Here is a 24,976-nt window from a genome sequence, read left to right as displayed (position 1 = left end):
TACTGGGGATAAACTAGATAAAAAATTCCAATCCCAATAAGATCAGGAGTGAAACAAGGTTGGCCACTATCACTATCCCTATTACTATTCAATATTGTATTAGAAATGTTAGTTATGGCAATAAGAAAACAAAAAGAGATTAAAGGAATTAGAGCTGGTAATGAGGAAATCAAATTATCTCTCTTTGTAAATGATTGGATGGTATACTTAGAAAATCCTAGAGAATCACCTAAAAAAAACCACTAAAAACAAATCAAATGCTAACAGATTTGCATAATACAAAATAAATCCACATAAATCATCAGCATTTTTATGTATTACCAACAAAGTCCAACAGCAAGAGATAGAGAAATTCCATTTAAAATAACTGTAGATAATAGAAAATATTTGGGAGTCTACCTGTCAAGGCAAAGACAAAAACTATATGAACATAATTACAAAACACTTCCCATACAAATGAAGTAAGAGATAATCAATTGGAAAAATTTCAAGTGCTCATGGGTAGGGTGGGGTAATATAATAAAAAAATGATAATACTATCAGACATAAAATTATATTATAAAGCAACAATCATCAAAATGATTTGGTATTGGCTGAGATATAGAGTAGTTGATCAATGTAATAGTCAGGTTCACCTGACAAAATAGTCAACAACTATAAAAATCTAGTGATATTTCCACAAATATCATGCTGCATAAGAAAACTAGATCAAAAAGGGGAAAAATGTAGAAAGGAAGGCTGAGATCTCAGATCAAGCAAAACCAAAAAAAGATCTAATTAAAAGAGATAAGGAAGGAAACTACATCCTCCTTAAAGGTACTATAGATAATGAAGAAATATCATTACTAAACATACATGCACCAAAAGGTATAGCATCCAAAATGTTAGAAGGGAAAACTATACTAGTGCGTGATCTCAGCATTTCTCCTTCAGAACTAGATAAATGAAACCATAAAATAAATAAGAAAGAAGTTAAGAAGGTAAATAGAATTTTTGAAAAGTTAAGTGTAATGGAACTTTGGAGAAAAAAAACCTTAGACCCCAGATTTTGGGATTAAAAACTCACTATGTAGCCAAAACTGCTGAGAAAATTGGAAATTAGTATGGGAGAAAGTAGGTATTGACCTACTTAGATAAGGTTGAAATGGGTTCAGGATTTAGATATAAAAATGATATAAGCTAACTAAAAGAACAAAGTATAGTTACTTCTCAGATCTCTGGAGAAGGAAGTAATTTGTGGCCAAAGAATTGGAGTACATTATTAAATATGAAATGGATAATTTTGATTATATTTAGTTAAAAAGTTTTTGCAGAAACAAAATCAATGCAGACAAGAGAAGGTAATTAATAAACCTGGAAAACATTTTTACATTCAAGTGTTCTGATAAAGGCCTCATTTTAAAAATATATTTATAATTAACTCAAATTTGTAAGAATTCAAGCCATTCTCCAACTGATAAATGGTTAAAGGATATGAAGAGAAAATTTTCAGATGAAGAAATTGAAACCATTTCTAGTCACATGAAAAGGTGGTCTAAATCACTATTGATTAGAGAAATGCAATTAAGACCACTCATACCACTCAGATTAGCTAAGATGACAGGAAAAGATCATAAAGAATGTTGAAAGGAATGTGGGAAAACTGGGACACTAATACATTGTTAGTGGAGTTGTGAACTGATTCAACTTTTCTGGAGAGCAATTTGGAACTATATCCAAAGGGCTATTAAACTGTGTACACCCTTTGATCCAGCACTGTTTCTAATAGGCTTGTATCCCAAATAGACTATAAAAGTTGGAAAGGGACCCATATGTGAAAAATGTTTGTAGCATCTGTTTGTAGTGGCAAGAAACTGGAGACTGAGTGGATGCCCCTCAGTTGGTAAATGATTGAATAAGTTATGATAAGTGAATGTTATGGAATATTATTGCTCTATAAGAGACAATCAGTAGGATGATTGCAGAGAGTCCTGGAGAAACTTATGTGAACAGATGCTAAGTGAAGTGAGTAGAACCAGGAGATCACTGCACATAGCAAAAATTATACGATGATCAATTCTGAAGAACTTGACTGTCTTCAACAGTGAGATGATTCAGACCAATTCCAATGGTCTTCTCATGAAGATAGCCACCTGCACCCAGAGGGAGGACTGTGGGAGTTGAGAGTAGATCACAACATATTATTTTCACCTTTTTTGTTGTTGTTTGCTTGCATTTTGTTTCCTTTCTACATTTTTCCCCTTTTTGATCTAGTTTTCTTATGCAGCATGATATTTCTGGAAATATATATAGAAGAATTACACATTTAACATATATTAGATTACTTGTGAAAAATTGAACATTTAACATATATTGCATTACTTGCCATTTATAGGCAGGAGTAGGAGGAAGGAAAGAGAAAAATTTTGGAATATAAATTTTTTCATGTGTGAATGTTGAAAATATCCCTGTGTATATTTTGAAAATAATAATAATAAAAAAACTTCAGTTAAGAAAGTAACCTTTCAGTCAGAAAAAAAGTAATTCTCTCATTTTGGAATAACTGGAAATTCCCTCTCCCAACCTATTTCGATTTTGTTATTGAGTTTTAGGGATCTGAGTCACAAAGCGAAGATTTCAGAGTCTAGCTTAGGTACATCCCTAACCTTTGTCAGAAAGAATTTGAGTCCACACATTCCTAACTCCCATCTAGTCCCACACTCCACTACTTCTTGATGCTTCTATTATTGCTAGTTTGGAGTTTATTGGGGTTCAAAGAGAGCTAGAATCTCTCATTAAAAGTTTTGCCAAGTTTTTTTTAAGAGCTTCTCATTCACTTTTGATGCCCATCTCTCACCTGTTATTTCAAGAAGTTCTAGAATTCACTGTGGCCAAATCAGGATAAAACTATTCAGAATATAAGCTAAAATAAGTTATGAGTAACTGAATGGCTTCAAATATAACTGTGAGTTAGAAGAATGTCAAGCATATGAAAATTTCTCCTGATGGAATGGATGGATGAGAACAACATGTTCCAATGATCATGTTGGTCAAACATGAAGGATTCAAAGGCTCATAGCCAGTCCCTTGTTGTTTGTCTTGCCACTGCATGGTGATGACTCTGGAAGAGAGAGTAAGTGACAAATTTGTGCAGTTCTTTCTCACTTAAATACAATCAAGACATCCCCCAGAGCTGTCATTAGTCCCCTTTGAAAAATGAAGGACTAACAACATTGATGTCATTATTGTCACACTGATTCAACAGTTCTGTCTTATTTATCTATTAAAAAAACTCTTCTAGAGTAATTTCATTTTGAAGAGAAGATACATTTTGATATTTATTTATTTTGTGGTTTGATTTATCTAATTCTGAGAGTGCAAGGTTGAGATCTCCCACTATTATAGTTTTGTTGCAGCTCTCTTAATTTCTCTTTTAAGAATTTAGATGCTACACCATTTGGTGCATATATGTTTAATATTGATATTGCTACACTATCTATGCTACCCTTTAACAAGATATAGTGCCCTTCCTTATCTCTTCTAATTAGATCAATTTTTGCTTTTGCTGATCTGAGATCAGGATAGCTACCCCTGCTTTTTTGACTTCACCTGAAGCATAGTAGATTCTACTCCAGCCTTTTACCTTTACTTTATATGTATCTCCCTGCTTTAAATGTGTTTCCTGTAAACAACATATTGTAAGATTTTGGCTTTTAATCCAGTCTGCTAACCACTTCCTCTTTATGGGGGAGGGTTCAAAGGCTTATAGCCAATCCCTTATTGTTTGTCTTGCCACTGCATGATGATGGCTCTAGAAGAGAGTATGTCTGACAGATTTGTCACTTAATGTCACAAATCCAATTCAACAAAAGTCAAGATATCCCCCAGAGCTGTTATTAGTCCTCTTTGAAAAATGAAGGACTAACAACATTGATGTCATTATTGTCACACTGATTCAATAGTTCTGTCTTACTTATCTCTTTTAAAAAAAAAAACCTCTTCTAGAGTAATTCCATTTTGAAAAGAAGATAAATTTTGATATTTTACTCATTGCAATGAGCTTTTTGACTAATCACTAAAATAAAGCAAAAGAGGAAGAATGGGGAGAAAAAATATAGGGAAGGATTTATGGAATTTCTCTTAGGAACTAAAATCAAACTATTTTGCATTGCCATAAAAGAGTTTTTGTGGGGAATGAGCATTATGGAAAGTAGGAAATGAAATTCTTGTGAACTTATAGTATTTCTGGTGATAAGGAATAGTAGATTTTGTCCTCATAGCTAAAAACTCTAGATAATTCTGAATATGTATCAGTCCCATAAGACTGCATAATTAATCAATTGGATAGTTTTGCAAATGACTAGAGATTCCCATTTGGTTACCTCCTTATCTTTCCTTAGGTATTTAGCTTGCCAAGGGTTTTTTTTTTTTTTTTTTTCTTGGTCTCTTTGGGTACTGTCCCCTAAGCTTCTATTTCCAACTTGTGCTAAGGTGGATTAGGATTTATATTCTGTAGTGCTTTCTGAACCTGTCTCTTCATGATGCCTTTGCCTTGTTCAGTGAATTAATCCTCTTGAGCAGGTACCAATGATGGCAGATAAGACATCTTTTGTATTTCTAGAAAGGCATAATCAGCATGGAAATTTGTGAAGAATCTTTCATTCTCTATAGAACTGAGACATTTCACAAAGCTAAAATCAGTAGAATGTCTCAGAGTTTTAAAAACAAGGTTACATTTAAGTGGCTAGGGAGAAAATAATTGCAGACATGCCCCATTGACTCAGAGAGTATTTGAGGAAGCATGAATTTGTGTGAGAGGCAGTGAGCAAGCCTGGCCACTTGATCAGTATTACATCATTAATTCTTGGTTTGGGAGGCAAATGATGTAGGATACTTTGGTTAATTTTTCATAAGTAGTCTATCAAGGATTGTGTAAGAAAAGTAAGTACTTTTTAAAATATCTATTTTGTCTTCTTCCCATTGCTAATATAGTAGAACTCAGTATATGTATATGTTTATGAGTGTTCTTAAATATGAACACACATAATGATATGTCCTCATGAACACAGTTTTATTCATGGGAATTACAGAAAAATTAATTATGATATCCAATTTCTTAATGCTCATTCATTAATTCTGGCCTATGAGGGAATAATATTGGAAATACTTTTAAGACACTGGGATGAAAATCCCTCGACCCCCAGTACATCATTCTTTCCACTGTTAATTCTCTGCTTCAAAATGAAGCATTAATGTTTGTGTACTGGAAACTAAAAATCTTCATCTTGATAAGAAGAAAGAGAAAGAAAAATTCTCGAAGGACTGAGGAAAAGGAACTCTGAAGTAATAATGTCCAATCTTATAAAAATTATAAAAACAACATAGTAAAAATCAATCAAATATAATTTTATTAGAATCTCCTGTTAAGTTTTCTTTCCATCAGATGAATCATAATAGATAAACATTTTAAAGTGGTTATTGTTCTCATCAACCTGAGATAGCTACTGTGTATAAGTCTATATCTCAATTACTTCTTTAAAGACCACAATACTTTCTTGATTATTGTTTGTAGAATTTAAATTGAACATGAGGAATATTATGAAAGAAAAGAAAGGAAATGACAAGGATGAGCAACCACAGAAACTTACACATTTATTTGGCCTTTTTTTCCCCTGATATTTTCTTAAAAAACACCATAGAAGAGAATCTTGGCTATATTATGATATATAAGAGGGGTAGAAATCTCAAATTCAAAATGATTATGGAAACTGTAAGAAATTCTCCTAAAGCTTAGCATAAAGCATGACTAACATAAATGAAACTTGTGAAGGTCCAAGAAATGGCAGAAATCAGTTGATTTTAGAAGGGTAAGTGAGTATTAGGAAAACTAAAGGAATTAAAACAATTTAAGTGTAAGACAAGTTCGGAATTCATTCAAATGAATTGTATTACCATAGACTTAAAAATAAAAGGGAGTGAAGGGTAATCTAATCCAATCCCCTTTTATTACAGATAAGGAAAGTCATACCTAGAGAGGATAAGTGAGTTTCCCAAAATCACAGAGGCAACATAAGGATACACTATGTGACTCAACATGATCAGTGTCCTGCACAGTATCTCCTCCAGTCTTCCATTTCTAATTTGTTCTTCTCCTTATATATGTGCTCTTAATTTCCCTCCCTCAGAGTCACTGCTTTAAATTGCAGAACAACAAAAATGTTATTATTTCCAGAAAATCAGGATTAAAATAATAATGTTATTCAGGAAAAAATATCTTGTTATTTATTAACTATAAGTATGAACAATTGATGATAACATGAAAATATATCATGTGAAGCTGTGAACTAAATGATCTCTAATGCTTTCATCTCTTAATCTGTGATATTATGACTGGGAAGCATGATGAGAACAAAGAATGTTAGTCAGAATAATGTATTGGGCCAGAACTCTGGAGAAATATACATGAGGCAAGGATTCTTACAACAAGGTATTGACTCAGTGGAACTGATAAGATAATGGATTTCTAGTTTAGCATGATTATTAATAGGTCTCTAGTTCAGTATGATTGAATTAATCGTACAACAAATAATGGTTTCTTAGTGATATAATGACTGGCTTATACTCAGTATGATGAATGGATTTAATTGTAATAGAGTATTTAAGAGGTCAGAGTCCGACCTAGAAACAGACTCAGAGATAAACCAGAGAAGACAGAGGACTGGATGCTGGAGGACAGAATCAAAGATGAAGACCCTTGTGGTGGCTGTCCTGTCTCCTTCACTTCTCCACTGAGACCAAGGCTCATCTGAATGTCCCCCAGAAAGCTATTCTGGCCACAGGCAAAGGAGACAGATTGTGAAGGTGATAATAAAGACTTTGGACTTTATTCCTGACTATTCTGCTGAAATTAACTAAGGCCCATTTGGAGGACCTCCAGAAAGCTAGCCAGAACATTACAGAATAAGGCATACAGAACAATAGAAATAACAATAATATCATGTGTATATTGTTTCAAAGCATGCAATGTATTTATTATATATTTTACAATCTTGGGAAATAAGTGGAATTATTATTCTCATTTTATAGATGGGAATAGTGAAGCAAATTTACTCATTGATTAAGTTTTTTTTTTTAATCTAATGTTACAAAACTAGGAAGTTTATGAGTTCAATTTGCCCACAAGTTTAGAGTCAGTTTCTCAATTACAAAAAGGGAAGTATGATCAGTTACAGGATAAAAGTTTTTGACCATAGAAGAAGAATGCTTTTGAGTGGATGACGGAATCTCATCATCATGACTGCCATTTACCTCCATCCTTCAGACCTTTCATACATCTTTACCTCTACTCTAACTTCACTTTCCCCCCATTCACAATCGAAGTCCTACTGATAACTATTTCCATTGTATCCTGTCTTTTACTCTTATATCCTTTGAGCCTTTGCCCTACAATCCAACTTGCCTCCATCAAAGAAAGCTGGTGGAAATCATGAAAGTGTGCTGCTGGCAAGATCTAAGAAACACTTTCCCCATGTGAGACTAAGTAGTGAAGAGTAGGTCATAGGATTTAAAATCATTTAGTAACTGGAATATATATTAAGGAGTTTAACCTGTTTATATATTTATGCAATAATTTATGAATACCAAAGTAGTAGTAACTGATAAAGTTGAAAATATTATTTTACAAAACTTGAAACCCTCAATTTTCAGGCTTAAATAGAGCTTGTATGATATTGCATTCTAGATCTAGCAGATAGTAAAGATACACACAAGACAAGGAAAGGAAAGAAATAAGTTTTGAAATTATATTTATTATGTTCCTGGTATTATGCCAAGAATTTTTTTTAGAAGTATTATTTCATTTGAGACTCACAAGAGTCCTGCAAGGTAGATATGATTATTGTTACCATTTTACACTTGAGAAAACTAAGATTAAAGTTTTTGCTTAGGGTCACACATCTAGTAATTGTTTTTAGTGGCATTTGAAGTAAAGGTTTTACTAATGCCAGCTCTAGTGCTGTATCCAGTGATGTATCCATAATAGTCGCTTCTTAGAGAGTGAAAGGAAAGAAAGTAAATACACCTGCTGTAAGAGAAGGACTAAACAAACATCAGTTACTTCTGAAGTAGAAAGTGTATAGTAATCCAGTGCTCAGGTATATATCCCAGAGATAGTTACTTTGTACCTGTTTTACAGCTGATAAGATATTATTTTGGGGGCAACTAGATGGTGAAGTGGATAGAGTATTAGCCCTAGAGTCAGGAGGACCTGAATTCAAATTTGACCTCTATATATTTAACAAGTCCTAGCTATGTGACCATGGGAAAGTCACCTAACCCTAATTGACTGGCAAAAGGAAAAAAAAATGAAAACATAAAGGGGAAATATGTAAATGCCTTCATTTAACCAATAAGATATAATAATCAAAAGATGGTATTATAAGAAAAGCCTAAAAATGTAGATTGGTGGACATTTACATATCAATTTAAATAACAAGTTTAAGATAAAAGGGCTTCCCCTTTCTTATTTCTTAGTACTTAGGAAAAACTTATTTCAGTATAAATACCTTTATATAGGTACTTAACTATATGCTACCTTATATTCTATTTGGGTATATATCTTCCCAATTATGTTAAACCATTTTTTATGTTATTTATCTTTGAAAACCCCTTCATGCTTACTATAGTAACATAACATTGATTTAACAAGTATTTGAATGATTGAAAAAATTAATTTTAATTATTTGTCCCTGCATCATTTCAAGTATAACCCATCTGTGTTTTCTGATGCTTTATATTCTTAGTTCACTTTTCTTTTCTTTTTATTTTAGATGTACTGAAAAAGATAGAAAGCAAACATGAAAAATCACACACAGGTAACCGAATTCATCCTCCTGGGATTGTCAGATGATCCAGAGCTTCAAATGGTCATTTTCTTCTTCCTTGTATTGGCATACATTCTCAGCATTGCTGGCAATGTGACTATCATCATCCTCACCCTGCAGGATTCTCATCTACAGACCCCAATGTATTTCTTTCTCCGGAATTTCTCCTTCTTAGAAATTTCATTTACAACTGCTTGTATTCCCAGATTCTTGGGCACAATTATTACTGAGGACAAGACTATTTCCTACAGTGGCTGCATGGTTCAATTGTTTTTCTTCATTCTCTTGGGAGTAACTGAATTTTACCTTCTAGCAGCCATGTCTTATGATCGCTATGTTGCCATCTGCAAACCCCTACATTACACAACAATTATGAACAACAGAGTCTGTACATTGCTTGTCTTCTGCTCATGGTTTATTTCATTCATGATCATCTTTCCAGCAATCATTCTGATGCAGCAGCTTGATTATTGTGCTGATAATATTATTGACCATTTTACCTGTGACTATTCTCCCCTCTTACAACTATCCTGCACAGATACACAATTCTTAGAGACAATGGGTATTTCCTGGGCTGTGGTGACTCTTATGTTTACACTAGCATTAATCATCCTCTCCTACATATACATCATCAGAACTATTCTACGGATCCCTTCAGTCAGTCAGAGGAAAAAGGCCTTCTCCACTTGTTCTTCTCACATGATTGTCATCTCCATTTCTTATGGCAGCTGCATTTTTATGTACATCAAACCCTCAGCAAAGGACAGAGTCTCTTTAAGCAAGGGGGTTGCTGTGCTTAATACATCAGTAGCCCCCATGTTGAATCCCTTCATTTATAGCTTAAGGAATCAGCAAGTGAAACAAGCCTTCATGGACATGATAAGGAAGATTTTATTTTCTTCAAACAAAGGAAAAGATTTGTTGAACTGATTTAAAAGATGTAATGAAGAATAGAGATTTCTTACTGATTGCTCAATTTTTTTTATAGCTTTATATTTACAAGTTATATATATGGGTAATTTTACAGCATTGACAATTGCCAAACCTTTTGTTCCAACTTTTCCCCTCCTTCCCTCCATGCCCTCCTCATGAGGGCAGGTTGACCAATACATGTTAAGTATGTTAAAGCATATATGTCCTAACAGGTATTTTGCTGTACAAAAATAGTCAGAGTTTGAAATAGTGTATTATTAGCCTGTGAAGGAAATCAAAAATGCAGGCAGACAAAAATAGAGGGGTTGGGAATTCTATGTAATGGTTCATAGTCATCTCCCAGTGTTCTTTCACTGGGTGTAGCTAGTTCAGTTCATTTCTTCTCTATTGGAACTTATTTGGTTCATCTCATTACTGAAGATGTCCACATCCATCAGAATTGATCATCATATAGTATTGTTGTTGAAGTATATCATGATCTCCTGCTCCTGCTCATTTCACTCAGTGTGAAGATAGTGTATTTTTAAATCAGCAGGAGACAGGAATTCAGGTTAGGGGAAAATCGTCAGTCTTTATTCTCAGTGAAGAAGGATCGGAGGTGGAAGAGAATCAGCGATAGCAATGTATGCAGTTGAGTCAAGAAGCTAGCTCGACCAGCAGCCACACAACCAGCAGCTCAGAGTCTCGAACCCAGGCCTAATCTCTCCCAGCTTCTCTTCCTGTGTCCCTCTCTGCCTCCACCCACCAAAATCGTCATTTCCTATACAACACATCAGGACTTGCACAGAGAGTGGGCAGGGACCATTCTTTATCCAATCATGTATATTAATAGAGTATAGCCCAATTATTATTTAGCCTCACGTACTTGGGACCTCAGTGCATCAACTCAAACCTCAGCCCATTACAACTCAGCATCAGTTCATGTAAGTCTCTCCAAGCATTCCTGAAATCCTCCTGCTGGTCATTTCTTATAGAACAATAATATTCCATAACATTCATATAACATAATTTATTCAGCCATTCTCCAATTGATGGGCATCCACTCATTTTCCAGTTTCTGGCTACTATAAAGAGAACTGCCACAAACATTGGTGCACATATAGGTCCCTTTCCCTTCTTTAAGATTTCTTTGGGATATAAGCCCAGTAGAAACACTGCTGGATCAAAGGTTATGCACAGTTTGATAACTTTTTGACTGCTCAATATTTTGTCACCTTCCACATATTGCTTTGTCATTATATTTCTGATATATCAATGTTAAAAGATTTTTTAAATTTACAAATTAATTTCTGCCACCAAAATTTTCTTGTATTTTTATTTGTATACATTTGTTCATATACATGTTGTCTCTTCAAGGGAATGTAAGCTCTTTGAGGATAGAAACTACTTAATTTTCTGTCATTATATTTCTTGAACTACAGAGAATGTCTCACACAAACAAGGTAGTTTGTAAATTCTTATTGGTTCATTGGTTTTTGGATATAGATATTTCCTGTATAAATTTATTTCAAATTACTTCTATGCCTGAAGAAATGAACTTTTAGTTGCTGTGGCCCCTTCCAAAAATTAATAACTATTTTCTACCTGTTTTACAGCTGATAATATGTCCATTGTGAAGACTTTAATACAAATCATCCTGATTTTAATAGATCCTGGAATTATAGAACATAAACTCTGTCAGAACTTATGTTATACTACCATAGCATTCAAGATGGCAAAGTTACCTCCATATATAGATACAATTGTTTGTTTAGTGGAAGATTGCTATTCTTACTCAAATGCTCAAATGAATTTGTAATCTCAATTTGGACATTTCTGCCCATGATGCAGAGTGCCATCCATCCAAGCCTGCCCATTTTGTGTGATTCTTGCCCATATACTCCCAAAAGTTTTATAGGAACTTGATACAACATGCTGGATTTCCTCCTAGATCACTCATGAAATCACTAAGGCATGATTAAAGCACATTGCACATCTGATAGATATCTTTTGTTTTTCCTATATTACGAGTTTCTCATCTACTCATATAACATTTCTTTTTTTGTTGTTGTTTTTTTCACTGATCTTTAGGGCTTTATTTATTTTTTAAAATTTAATTTAATTTAATTTTATTATTTTTAAAATTTTTTTATTTAATAGCTTTTTATTTACAGGTTATATGTATGGGTAACTTTACAGCATTAACAATTGCCAAACCTCTTGTTCCAATTTTTCACCTCTTACCCCCCACCCTCTCCCCCAGATGGCAGGATGACCAGTAGATGTTAAATATATTAAAATATAAATTAGATACACAATAAGTATACATGACCAAACTGTTATTTTGCTGTACAAAAAGAATCAGACTCTGAAATATTGTACAATTAACTTGTGAAGGAAATCAAAAATGCAGGTGGCCATAAATATAGGGATTGGGAATTCAATATAATAGTTTTTAGTCATCTCCCAGAGTTCTTTCTCTGGGCGTAGCTGGTTCAGTTCATTACTGCTCCATTGGAAATTATTTGGTTGATCTCATTGCTGAGGATGGCCAGGTCCATCAGAACTGGTCATCATATAGTATTGTTGTTGAAGTATATAATGATCTCCTGGTCCTGCTCATTTCACTCAGCATTAGTTCATGTAAGTCTCTCCAGGCCTTTCTGAAATCATCCTGTTGGTCATTTCTTACAGAACAATAATATTCCATAATATTCATATACCACAATTTATTCAGCCATTCTCCAACTGATGGACATCCATTCAGTTTCCAGTTTCTAGCCACTACAAAGAGGGCTGCCACAAACATTCGTGCACATACAGGTCCCTTTCCCTTCTTTATAATCTCTTTGGGATATAATCCCAGTAGTAACACTGCTGGATCAAAGGGTATGCACAGTTTGATAACTTTTTGAGCATAGTTCCAAACTACTCTCCAAAATGGTTGGATTCGTTCACAACTCCACCAACAATGCATCAATGTCCCAGTTTTCCCGCATCCCCTCCAACAATCATCATTATTTTTTCCTGTCATCTTAGCCAATCTGACAGGTGTGTAGTGGTATCTTAGAGTTGTCTTAATTTGCATTTCTCTGATTAATAATGGCTTGGAGCATCTTTTCATATGACTAGAAATAGTTTCAATTTCTTCATCTGAGAATTGTCTGTTCATATCCTTTGACCATTTTTCAATTGGAGAATGGCTTGATTTTTTATATATTAGAGTTAATTCTCTATATATTTTGGAAATGAGGCCTTTATCAGAACCTTTGACTGTAAAAAATATTTTCCCAGTTTATTCCTTCCCTTCTAATCTTGTCTGCATTAGTTTTGTTTGTACAAAAACTTTTCAGTTTGGTATAGTCGAAATTTTCTATTTTGTGATCAGTAATGATCTCTAGTTCTTCTTTGGGTCATAAATTCCTTCCCCTTCCACAGGTCTGAGAGGTAAACTATCCTGTGTTCCTCTAATTTATTAATAATTTCATTCTTTATGCCTAGGTCATGAACCCATTTTGACCTTATCTTGGTGTATGGTGTTAAGTATGGATCAATGCCTAGTTTCTGCCATATTAGTTTCCAATTTTCCCAGCAATTTTTGTCAAACAGTAAGTTCTTATCCCAAAAGCTGGGGTCTTTGGGTTTGTCAAAGACTAGGTTGCTATTGTTGTTGACTATTTTGTCCCTAGAACCTAAGCTCTTCCACTGATCAACTAATTTATTCCTTAGCCAATACCAAATGGTTTTGGTAACTGCTGCTCTATAATATAATTTTAGATCTGGTACAGCTAAGCCACCTTCATTTGATTTTTTTTTTCCTTAATTCCCTTGAAATTCTTGACCTTTTGTTTTTCCATATGAATTTTGTTGTTATTTTTTTCTAGTTCATTAAAATAGTTTTTTGGGAATCTGATTGGTATAGCACTAAATAAATAGATTAGTTTAGGTAATATTGTCATCTTTATTATATTTGCTTGCCCTATCCAAGAGCATTTAATATTTTTCCAATTGGTTAGATCAGATTTAATTTGTGTGAAAAGTGGTCTGTAATTTTGCTCATAAAGTTTCTGATTTTCCCTTGGCAGATAGATTCCTAAATATTTTATATTATCAGTAGTTACTTTAAATGGAATTTCTCTTTGTAACTCTGACTGTTGGATTTTGTTAGTGATGTATAAGAATACTGATCACTTATGTGGGTTTATTTTATAACCAGCAACTTTGCTAGAGTTGTGGATTATTTCTAATAACTTTTTAGTAGAATCTCTAACACACACACACATATATATATATATATATATATGCATAGATGATGCTCTTAAGAAATGTTATATGATAATCATCTCAATCAATGCAGAAAAAGCATTTGACAAAATCCAACATCCATTCCTATTAAAAACACTGAGAGTATAGGAATAAATGGACTTTTCCTTAAAATAATCAGCAGCATCTATTTAAAACCATCAGTAAGCATCATATGTAATTGAGACAAACTGCAACCATTCCTAATAAGATCTGGAGTGAAACAAGGTTGCCCACTATCACCGTTACTATTTAATATTGTGGCAATTGTTAATGCTGTAAAGTTACTCTAAGTATATCATCATATTGTCGGCAAAGAGTGATAATTTGATTTCCTCATTGCCTATTTTTATTCCTTTAATCTCTTTCTCAGCTCTTATTGCCAAAGCTAGCATTTCTAATACAATATATAATATATATATATATATATATTTATCATTAGATATCATTAGAATCATTAGAAATCATTAGAATCTCTTTTTGATTACATCATGTAACATTTTCACATCTACCTTGCACCTATTTTTCTCCTTTAATGACTTTCACGTAACAATATTCCGTATAGCATCACCCAATATCTTTTTTTCTTTCCACTACATTAGTGTCTGTGTTAATGGAAAATGAAAGCCCTTTCTGCCTCTCTTCACAACAGCCCTTGGATGCTATGAACTTCCCTACCTATCAGCTATCAATTATTGATCCTATGGCTTCTATTCTGTTCTGTTGTAGTAAATACAACATATGAATTATTCAAATAAATAGCCAGTTTTCCACAAACTGGCTATTTCATATTCCTTCATCCCAATTTTCCTCAGGCCAATCTCATTCATGTCCCAATTTATGGTGTTCTTCTTCTTTTATATAATATATGATGGTTCTCTGGGAACAGGTTTTTTGGGGAGGTTTTCTGGAGGCAGCCTTAGTTTTGGCTCAAAGTAATAATCACCCCAAATACAGCCAGGGTGAAGCCAAATGATCTTCAGCCCCTAGCTCCCTCTGAATGTCTCCAGCCAGCACAAAAGTGGAATATCGAATGAATCTGTCTCCACCTCCGAGAGTGGGCTTCTGTGTCTGGCCCTGCGAGCTTCTTGCTTATATGCTGTACACTGAGTACACACCAATCATATCACTGGGAAACCATTATTTGTTATAGGATTAAATCAATTCTAAACTAGATTTAAACATTGTCTCCTCAATTCCACTTAGTACCTTGTTTCAAAATCTGGCCCATAACATCTCCTTGTAGGATCAGATCAATCATACTGAACCATGCTAAATTAGATAATTATTGTCTCTATCAATTCTAATGACTTAACACACTAAGGATTCCAACAGCAATTCAATTCTGGCCTTCCTTACCGCTGTGTCTTCTGCAATTCCCCTTCCATAGTAAACACACATCTGTTCATATGGCACCTATTTTCTCATATACTTGCCATCTTTTAGTATTCAGGGAAACCAAGCTTTCTTCTGACTACACTGAATCCTTGATTATCTTCTCCAGCACTGGTTTATGTTTATTCTCCCTATTCTCTCATTCATTCAATTAAAGTTTCAAATTGAATTTAATTATATGATTCTATGGAATTAAAATTATGATAATTGTAGCATATGAGCTCCCAGGTTATTCTTGATTCCTTTCTGAAGAAGTTTAACACTGGCTGACCATTTTCCTCTGGCCATTTACTTGAAGATTTTAATATCCATATGTGTTCTTTCTCAGGCTTCCTAAACTCCCATTGTTTGAATCCTCTTATCCCCATCATCTACTCCTTTATCCTCTCCTCCCCAACACACACATGTACATATTTAAGGGTGGTCACCCATTAGATTTTGCAATTAATTCATCATTACCCTAATTAGGAACCTGATATTCCCTTAATTATTACCCTCTATCCATATACTCCTTTTTCACTTCTCCTTTGTCTTCACTCTGGAATTATTCAAATTCCTCATTGTGACCTTAATCCAATTACCGTTCACTATTTCTCAGGCTCTTATCTACATTCTAATTTCACTTGACTCCCTTTAAAATCTCAACCAGAGAGTTAGCCCTTTCAACTTCACTTTGTACTTTGCCTTTGATCCCTTTCTCTTCATCAAGGTGTTGGGTACCTGACTCATAATTTTTTCTTCCTTCCTGGTTCCCACCCTGGGACTAGTGTATTTCAGCATCTATATTGATAATTCACCAATTTGTTTATTTTCGGCTATTTTGTGATTTTTTTTGTAGTCATTTTTTTTCTCCTGTCATTTTTTCATTTTTTTCATTTTTTTTTCTGGTTATATATGCAGATTCATTTTTTTTTTTTTTGATACACATTTTTCATGAAACATGTTGGGAGAGGAAAATAAGAACAAAAGGAAAAAGTTCAAGAGGAAAAAAAAAACAGAAAAAAAGTAAACATAGCACATGTTGATTTTCATTCAATCTCCATAGTTCTTTCTGGATGCAGAAGACATTTTCTATTCAAAGTTTGTTGGAACTGCCTTAGATGACTAAACTGTTGAGAAGAACCAAGGCTTTCATAGTTGATCATCACATAATCTTGATATTTTGGTGTACAATGGGGGTCCTCAAACTACAGCCTGTGGGCCAGATGCGGCCCACTGAGAAAGTTTATGTGACCTGCCAGGTTATGGAAAAATCAGACTGGAAGTGGTGTTAGACCTAAACTCAGGTTAGTAGCGCATACTTCCGGCACTGGGCTGAGGCGGCAGAGATAGACTGTGAGGAGATGCTGAGGTGAGGTGAGTTCCCAGGCCAGGGTGTGTAGTATGGGGAAGGAAGAGAGATTCAGAAAATGGAGAAATGACGGCCCGCAGCCTTGTATAGTAATGGCAGCCACCACAAAAGACAGGCGTGGGGGATGTACCATGATGCTGCGCATGTCACTGCCATTGCAGGGGGAATTTACTGCAGCAGTGAAGGGTGGAAGTGGGAACATGAAGAGTGGGAGAGAGTACAGGAAATGGAGGCATCACAGCACAGAGGCAGCTTGGAGAAAATTGGGCATTGCAGTCTTTATGTCTCTGTGTGGACAAAGTTATTGCTGGTATATTGTTTTTGTAGTGATATATATATATATATATATATATATTTTACTAATAGCAATTTGGAATCCCTAGGAAATAATGATGTTAAGAAAAAAGGAAAATTGACTTGGAGTGTAGGATATTCAAAGAACAGTGGACTTATGATTACTTTTTCATGCAGTATAAGGAAAGAGCTGTATGTCTGATATGCCAGACACTATATTCTGTGTTCAAAGAATATAATTTGCGTCAATACTATGAAACTCAACATAAAGATAAATGTGATTGTTTGATTGGAGAAGTGAGAAAAGATAAAATATTAAAACTGAAAAATAAATTGACAAGTCAGCAAAATACTTTTGGGAAGCAGAAGCAGCTAAATATTTCATCAATGCGAGCAAGTTTTCAAGTTGCCAAGCTAATAGCACACACTGGCAGACCATTTGTTGAGGGAGAATTTGTTAAAGAATGCCTTCTTTCTGTTGCCAAAGAGATGTGTCCAGAGAAGGCTGATTTATTTAGTACAGTGAGTCTTTCAGAACCTACAATTACACGGAACATTGAAGAAGTGGGAGACAATCTGCATCACCATTTGCAAAACTCCATAAAAAAATTTTCACATTTTTCCTTGGCACTCGAAAAAAGCAATGATGTTCGTGATTCTGCACAACTTCTAATTTTTATTTGTGGGATGAATGATTATTTTGAAGTCATAGAAGAGCTTAAGAACAGTTAATTGCAAATGCTATGTAAACTATTTGGAAACAAGGTAAAAAGTACTCCTGCCAAATTCCTTCTATGACACAAATATGGTACTGATACCTAATTCAAGAAAAGCCAAAATAGAGAAAGAAAATTACATACCAGTCTTCCTAATGAGTAGTGATACAAAAAAAAATGTTAAATATTAGCAATGATATTACAGCAGCATATAAGTAGAGTAATACACTATGAAAAAGTGGGATTTATATCAGTAATTCAGGGCAGTTTTAATATCAGGAAAAATTATTGCTATAATTGACCACATCAGTAGCAAAACAAACAGAAACCATATGACAATCTCAATAGTTGCAGAAAAAGCTTTTGTTGAAATACAGCACCCATTCCTATTCAATATCCTACAGAACATGAGAATAAAAGGAGTCTTCCTTAAAATAAGAACCAATATCTATCTAAAACCAACAGTAAGCATTATTTGCAATGGACAGAAGCTGGACTCATTTCCAGTAAGATTAGAGGTGAAACAAGAATGCCCATAATCACCATTATTATTCAACATTGTACTAAAAATGTGGGCTTTAGCAATAAAAAAAAAAAAGAAAAGAAAAGAAAAAGGAATTAGAATAGACAATAGGGGAATAAAATTATCACTTTGCAGATGAAATGATGATTTATTTAGAGACTTCTACAAAATCATCCAAAAACTTGGACACAATTGACAGCTTAAGGGAAGTTGGAGGATATAAAATAAACATACACAAATCATCAGCATTTCTTTATATTACTGACAAAGTCCAGCAGCAAGAGATAGAGAAATTCTATTAAAAATAACTAGAGACAAAATAAATTATTTGTGATCTACCTGATGACAAACTCACGAAATATATGAACACAGTCATGAAAAACTTCTCACACAAATAAAGTCAGATCTACACAGTTGGGAAAATATCTATTATTTGTGGCTAAGCTGAGCTAATACAATTAAAATTACAATTCTGTCTAAATTTGTCTATTTATTCAGTGCCATACCAATCAAACTGCCAAAAATAATTTTATAGAACTCTAAAAAATAATAAAATTCACCTGGATGAATAAAAGTTCAAAAATATTGAAGGAATTAATGGAAAAAAAAGATATAAAGATTGTTTGCTTAACAGTACCAAACCTAAAACTATATTATAAGGCAGCAACTATTTGATAATGGCTAAGAAATGGAGTGCTGAATCAGTGATCATGATCAGTGACATGACAATAATCGAGGCCTACTAGTCTAAAACTAAAATCTAGTCTAAACACTAAAATCTAGTGTTTGATAAATCTCCAAATTCCAGCTTCTGGAATAAACTCAGTATTTGACAAAAATTGGTAGGAAAACTAGAAAATAATATGTTAGAAACTTGGTGTATATCTATATCTTATATACCATTATAAAAATAAGATCAAAATGGGTACATTATTCATGCATAAAAATGATACCATGAACAAATTAGGAAAGCAAGGGATAATTAGCCTATCATGTTCTTAGAGAAAGGAAGAGAACATTATGAAAGGCAAAATGGACAACTTTGATTACAAAAATTAAAGAGTTTTTGCACAAAAAAAATCAACACAAACAAGATTAAAAGGGAAGTAGAAAGTTTGAGGAAAAATCTTTATGGTTAGTGTTCCTAACAACACTCTCATCTTTCAAATATATAAAGACTGTGTCAAATTTATAAGAATCCAGGTCATTTCCTAATTGATAAATGGTCAAATGATATGAACAATCTTCAGATGACAAAATTTAATCCATCTATAGTCATATAAAAATGTTCTTAATTACTATTTATTAGAGAAATGCAAATTAAAACTCTTAGGTACCTTTTCTCACACTTCTCAGATTGGCTAAGGTGACAGAAAAAAATAATGACAAATGTTGGAGGGGATGTGGGAAAACTGGGGACACTAATGCTTTCTTGGTGGAGTTGTGAAATAGAATCCAAAAATTCTGGAGAGCAATCTGGAACTAAGCCCAAAATGCTATAAAACTATGCATATCATTTGACCCAGCAGTGCCACTACTGAGTCTGTATTACAAGGAAATCATAAAGAGGGGAAACGGAATCACATGTGCAAAAATGTTGGTAGCAGCTCTTTTTATTGTAACAAAATATTGGAAAATGAGAGATGGCCATCAAGTGGGGAATGTCTGAATAAGCTATGGTATATGAAGGTAATGGAGCATTATTATTATATTAAAAATGATGAACAAACTGATTTTAGAAAGGCCTAAAAAATTTACAGGAACTGATCCTGGGCAAAACAAGCAGAACCAGGAATACACTGTATAGAATGATAGCAAGAATGTGCAATGGTCAACTGTGAAAAAGTTGGTTCTTCTCAGTCGCTCAGTGATCCACAGCAATTCCAATTGACTTTGGATAGAAGATGCCATCTGCATTCAGAAAAAGAGTTATAGAGATTGAATATAAATCAACAGATGTTATGTTCATTTCTTTTTTCTGTTTTTTTTTCCTCTCCCATGGTTTTTCCCTTTTACTCTAATTTTTCTTTCTCAATATGATTCATAAAGCATTGTGTATTAAAAAATAAATTAATTTTTAAATAATGATGAATGGGCTGATTTTAGAAATTTTATAGGAACTGATGCTGAGCAAAACAAGTAGACCCAGAAATACATTGTGCAAACTAACAGGAAGCTTGTGCCATGATCAACTCTGAAAAACTTGCTTCTTCTTAATGGTTCAATGATGCAATGTAACTCAAATAAGCTTTTGATAGAAAACACCATCTGCTTCCAGAAAGAGAACTATATACATTGAATGCAAATTAACATACGTTATATTTATTTGTTTGTTCACAAAAAAAAAAGAATGCTACCAATCAATTGCTCTACTGAATATTAATGCCAAAATTTTCAATAAAATACTAGCAAGGGGACTATATCAATATATCACAATAATTACATATGATGAACGTGGATATTAACAGTAATGGAAAGCAGATTCAATATTGGGAAAATTATAAATGTAATTGAACATGTAAATAAGAAAAACAAAGATAACATGATTATATTAATAGATGCAGAAAAAGCTTCTTGACAAAATGCAACATCCATTCTTTTTTCATACCAGAAAGCATGGGAATAGAAGTAGTTTTCTTATATTATAGATAGTATCCATAAAATCAAGAACTAGCATTATGTCTATTTGAGAAAATCTAGAAGTCTGTCCATAAGATCAAGACAGAAGCAAGGATGTTCATCATCACTATGATTATTCAATATTGTACTAGAAATGCTAGTTATAATAGTAAACTAAGAAAAAAATTGAATGAATAATTGGCAACATTGAAACAAAGTTGCCATTCTTTTTCTCAATTTATTCAATATTTTATTTTTCCCAGGGACACGTGCAAAATTTTTTAATATTAGTTTTTAAAATGTTAGCTTCCTAATTCTTTCTCTGCATCCCCCTACATCCACTGAGAAAGTGCATGTGAAATACACAAAACATTTCCATAAATAAAGCTGTCACTCTTTGCAGATAATATGATGCTTTATTTAAAGAAATCTAGAGAACCAACCTAGAGAATTTATTAAAAACTAGCTGAAACACTCAACAATTTCTAAAAAGTTACAATAATCCCATTCAAATTATCAGAATTTCTATATGTGACCACAATGTTTAACAGCCAGAGATGGAAAGAAAAATGTAATTAAAATAACCATAGGTGATATAACATATTCAGGAATCTATCTGCTAAAATTATAATAACACAATTATAGGACACTTCAGGTAAATAAATACATATATTAAAAACTGGAGAACTATTCAATAGTACATTGGCAGGCCAAGTCAATATAATAAAATTACAATTCTACTTAAGTTAATTTACCTTCTTTGCCACCCCAATCCCAAGAATTGTTTTCTAGAGCTGGGGAAAAAATCATAACAAAATTCATTTAGAAGGACCAAAGGTCAAGAATATCAAAGGAATCAATGAAAAGAAAAAGAAAGGTGGCTTAGCAGTACCTGATTTCACATTATATTACAAAGTAGTCCAAACAATATGGTACTGCATAAGAAATAGAAAGGTTGATCAGTGAAATAGGTTAGGCATAGAATATACAGCAGTAAATGACCATATATAATCTAGTGTTTGATAAACCCAAAGATGCAATCTTTGGAGAGCAAGTATGCAGTATTTAACAAAAAATATGGCAGAAACTACACCTGAGACAATATCTTATACCATAATCAAGATAAGGTGGGTACATGATTTCTACAATAAAGGGTGATATCACAAGGGAAATTATAGAGGTAGGAAACAAAAATACCACTCCTAATCTATAGATAAGTGAAGAATTTATGACTACATAAATGATAAAAAGCATTACAGGAAGTTAAGTGGATAATTTTGATTACATGATACTTTAAAGTTTTTGTGCAAGTAAAACTAATGCAATAAAATTAGAAAGAAATCAGAAATTCAGAAATATTTTGTATCAATTTCTTTCATGAAGCTTCATTTGTCAAACATATAAGACACATCCAAATTTATTTTAAAAATAAGGTGCACGCCCCAATTAATAAAAAGCCAAAGATATGAACAGGGCATTTTCAGAAGAAGAAAACAAAGTTATCTATACTCCTGAAAAAATGTTTCTAATTACTAATAATTAGATATGTACAAATTAAAAGACCTCTGAGGTGCTATCTCATGTATCTAAATTAGATTAGATAACATGACAGAAAAGGAAAATGACAAATGCTGGAGGGAGTATGGAAAAACAAGGACACTCATACATGATTGAAGGAGTTAAGAACAGATCCAACTATTTTGGAGAACAATTTCAAACTGTCTAAAGGAATATAAAACTATAGATAAACTTTGATCTAATATTACCACTAGTAGGTCTATTTCAAAAAGGGATCAAAAGAAAAGGAAAAGGACTATGTGTGCAAAATTATTGCTGGCACCTCTTTTTGGGATGGTAATAAATTGAAAAGTATGGGGATGTCCTTCAATTGGGGAATGGCTGAACAAGGCATGAGATATGATTGTAAAAGCATACTATTATGCAGTAAGAAATGATATGCAGGAGAGTTTCAGTTCAGCCTGAAAATAATAAAATGAACTAAAATAAGTGAAGTGAGCAAAACCAGAAGATCATTATACACAGTAACATCGATTTTATAATGATCATCAATTGTAAAAGAGTTAGTCTGATCAGTAAATATTATGGACAATTCCAAAAGACTCATGATGAAAAAAGGTATCTGCTTTTGAGAATTATGAACTCTGAAAGTAGAATGAAGCATTATGTTTTTTATTTTCTTTTTTGTTTTTTTGCCAATTGGGTAATATATAAATATATTTTGTGTGATATTCCCCATGTATAATAGGTATCACAGTTTAACTTATTAATGGATGAGATGTTGAATTAATAAACGAATTAATGGATAATTGGTGAAGGGAGAGAATTTGGAACTGAAAAAAATTAGTGAATATTTTAAACAACAAAACAAGAGTCCCCATAAAATTGGAGAAGAGTAAAATTTTCCGAGTTTGGTAAATATTGTCCTAGTTTTCAGAAAAACAGCACAGATTCTATTAAATATAAGCCAATGAACCTCATTTTGATTCCTGGGAAAATTCCGGAAGAGATCAATCATAAAAAAAAAAAAAATTGGGGGCAGGGCAAAAAGAAAAGAAATGTTTAGTAAGAAATTATTAGAAAGATAAGCAAGGATCACCTGCCAGACTAACTTTACTTTTATTGTTGGTTATTAAACTGATAGGTGAGAGGAATGTTATAGATATAATATACATACATTTCAAAAAAATTTGATCAATATATCATGCCTTTCTTGTGTAAATGGAAAAGAAGTATGGGAGAAACTAGATAGTGCAGTAGATAGATAAGTAGTCCTATTGTCAGAAGGACTTGAGTTTAACTGCAGCTTCAGCTATTTAACAGTTACTAGCTGTGTGTTCTGCCAGGTCACTTAACCTTAACTGTCTAACCAAAAGAAGAAAGAAAGAAAAGAAGTATGGATTAGGTGATAAAATATTTAGTTTCAGAATTAGTTTGATGGCCAAACTCAAAGCTCAGCCTCACTGTGGAAGAAAGTCTCCTGTGGTGTACCCTACAAACCTGTTTGTATTTGTATGTTTAAATTTTTATTAATGTCTTAGGTAATGCAATAGAATGATACTTATTAGAAAAGAAGATAGTAACAAGGTCATCAAGTTAGATAAAGAAACAGATATGGCAATAAACTAATTCATAAGAGATTGTTGCAGCTTTTTCCCTCACTCCCATTCAAAAACTACACTACAATTCAGAATATAGATAATGTAACCACAAAGCAAGGATTTGCCTTAAAATTTAAAAAAAAAAAGAGATCTGGAAGTTTGACTGGTGTATACATATCAGTCTGCATTGTGATGTGTCAGCTTTAAAAAAAAAAAAAAAAAAAAAAACCTAAACCTTCCAGCTTTTGTGAAAAGAATGAAAGATTCTTTAGACTATTTCAACAAGAGGATTTTGAAACCATAGAACAAATAAGTATTCTTGTCAAGCATTAGCTGATATTTTACAAGACATTTTAAAGTCTGTACTTAAAATAATTCCATATGAAATGTAGGATAAATATAATTATTTTCATTTTATAGAGGAAAGTTGCTGACATGAAAATAAAAAAAAGGAAATGAGTTCAAATTATGATCCCTACATTTGTTAATTGCTATGACAATTTCACTTGAACTTTCTAATCTCGATTTCCTTATAGGTAAACTAAAATTAACATTTGTCATTCCTTCTCCAGAGGGTCTGGATAAGGCTCCAATGAGAATGTGAAAGTGTTCTGCAAACTTTAAAACCGTATAGGAAGCCCTGGAAGGAAATTCAAGTACAAAGAATGAATGAATTTCTGTCCATGATGATCTTATTTTTTAAGCATGTAGTACTGGCTGACACCTTCTTTACAAATTTAAACTGATAAAGACTGTAAAAAGATAGCATCCAGAGAGGCAAAATGGCATTATCTATAATAACCCAAAAGTTTTTTAGCAGATCAGGGCTCAAATTAAAGTCTATTGATAAGTGAATTGAATGCCTTCCACTGCCCTTGCTAGAT

General features: G+C 33.1%; 1 protein-coding gene across 1 annotated transcript; it reads left to right on the top strand.

Annotated features, from left to right (window-relative positions):
- The first annotated feature begins 8,834 nt into the window (after positions 1–8,834).
- LOC100921188 (olfactory receptor 6C1-like) lies at positions 8,835–9,791 on the top strand. The gene has a single exon (XM_003772474.1). The coding sequence runs from the start codon at positions 8,835–8,837 to the stop codon at positions 9,789–9,791; it is 957 nt and encodes a 318-aa protein (XP_003772522.1).
- The last annotated feature ends 15,185 nt before the right edge of the window (positions 9,792–24,976 follow it).

This window comes from Sarcophilus harrisii, chromosome 5 (genome assembly GCF_902635505.1).
Source record: "Sarcophilus harrisii chromosome 5, mSarHar1.11, whole genome shotgun sequence".
Taxonomy (NCBI): Eukaryota; Metazoa; Chordata; class Mammalia; order Dasyuromorphia; family Dasyuridae; genus Sarcophilus; species Sarcophilus harrisii.
This window is presented reverse-complemented; position numbering and strand designations above follow the sequence as displayed.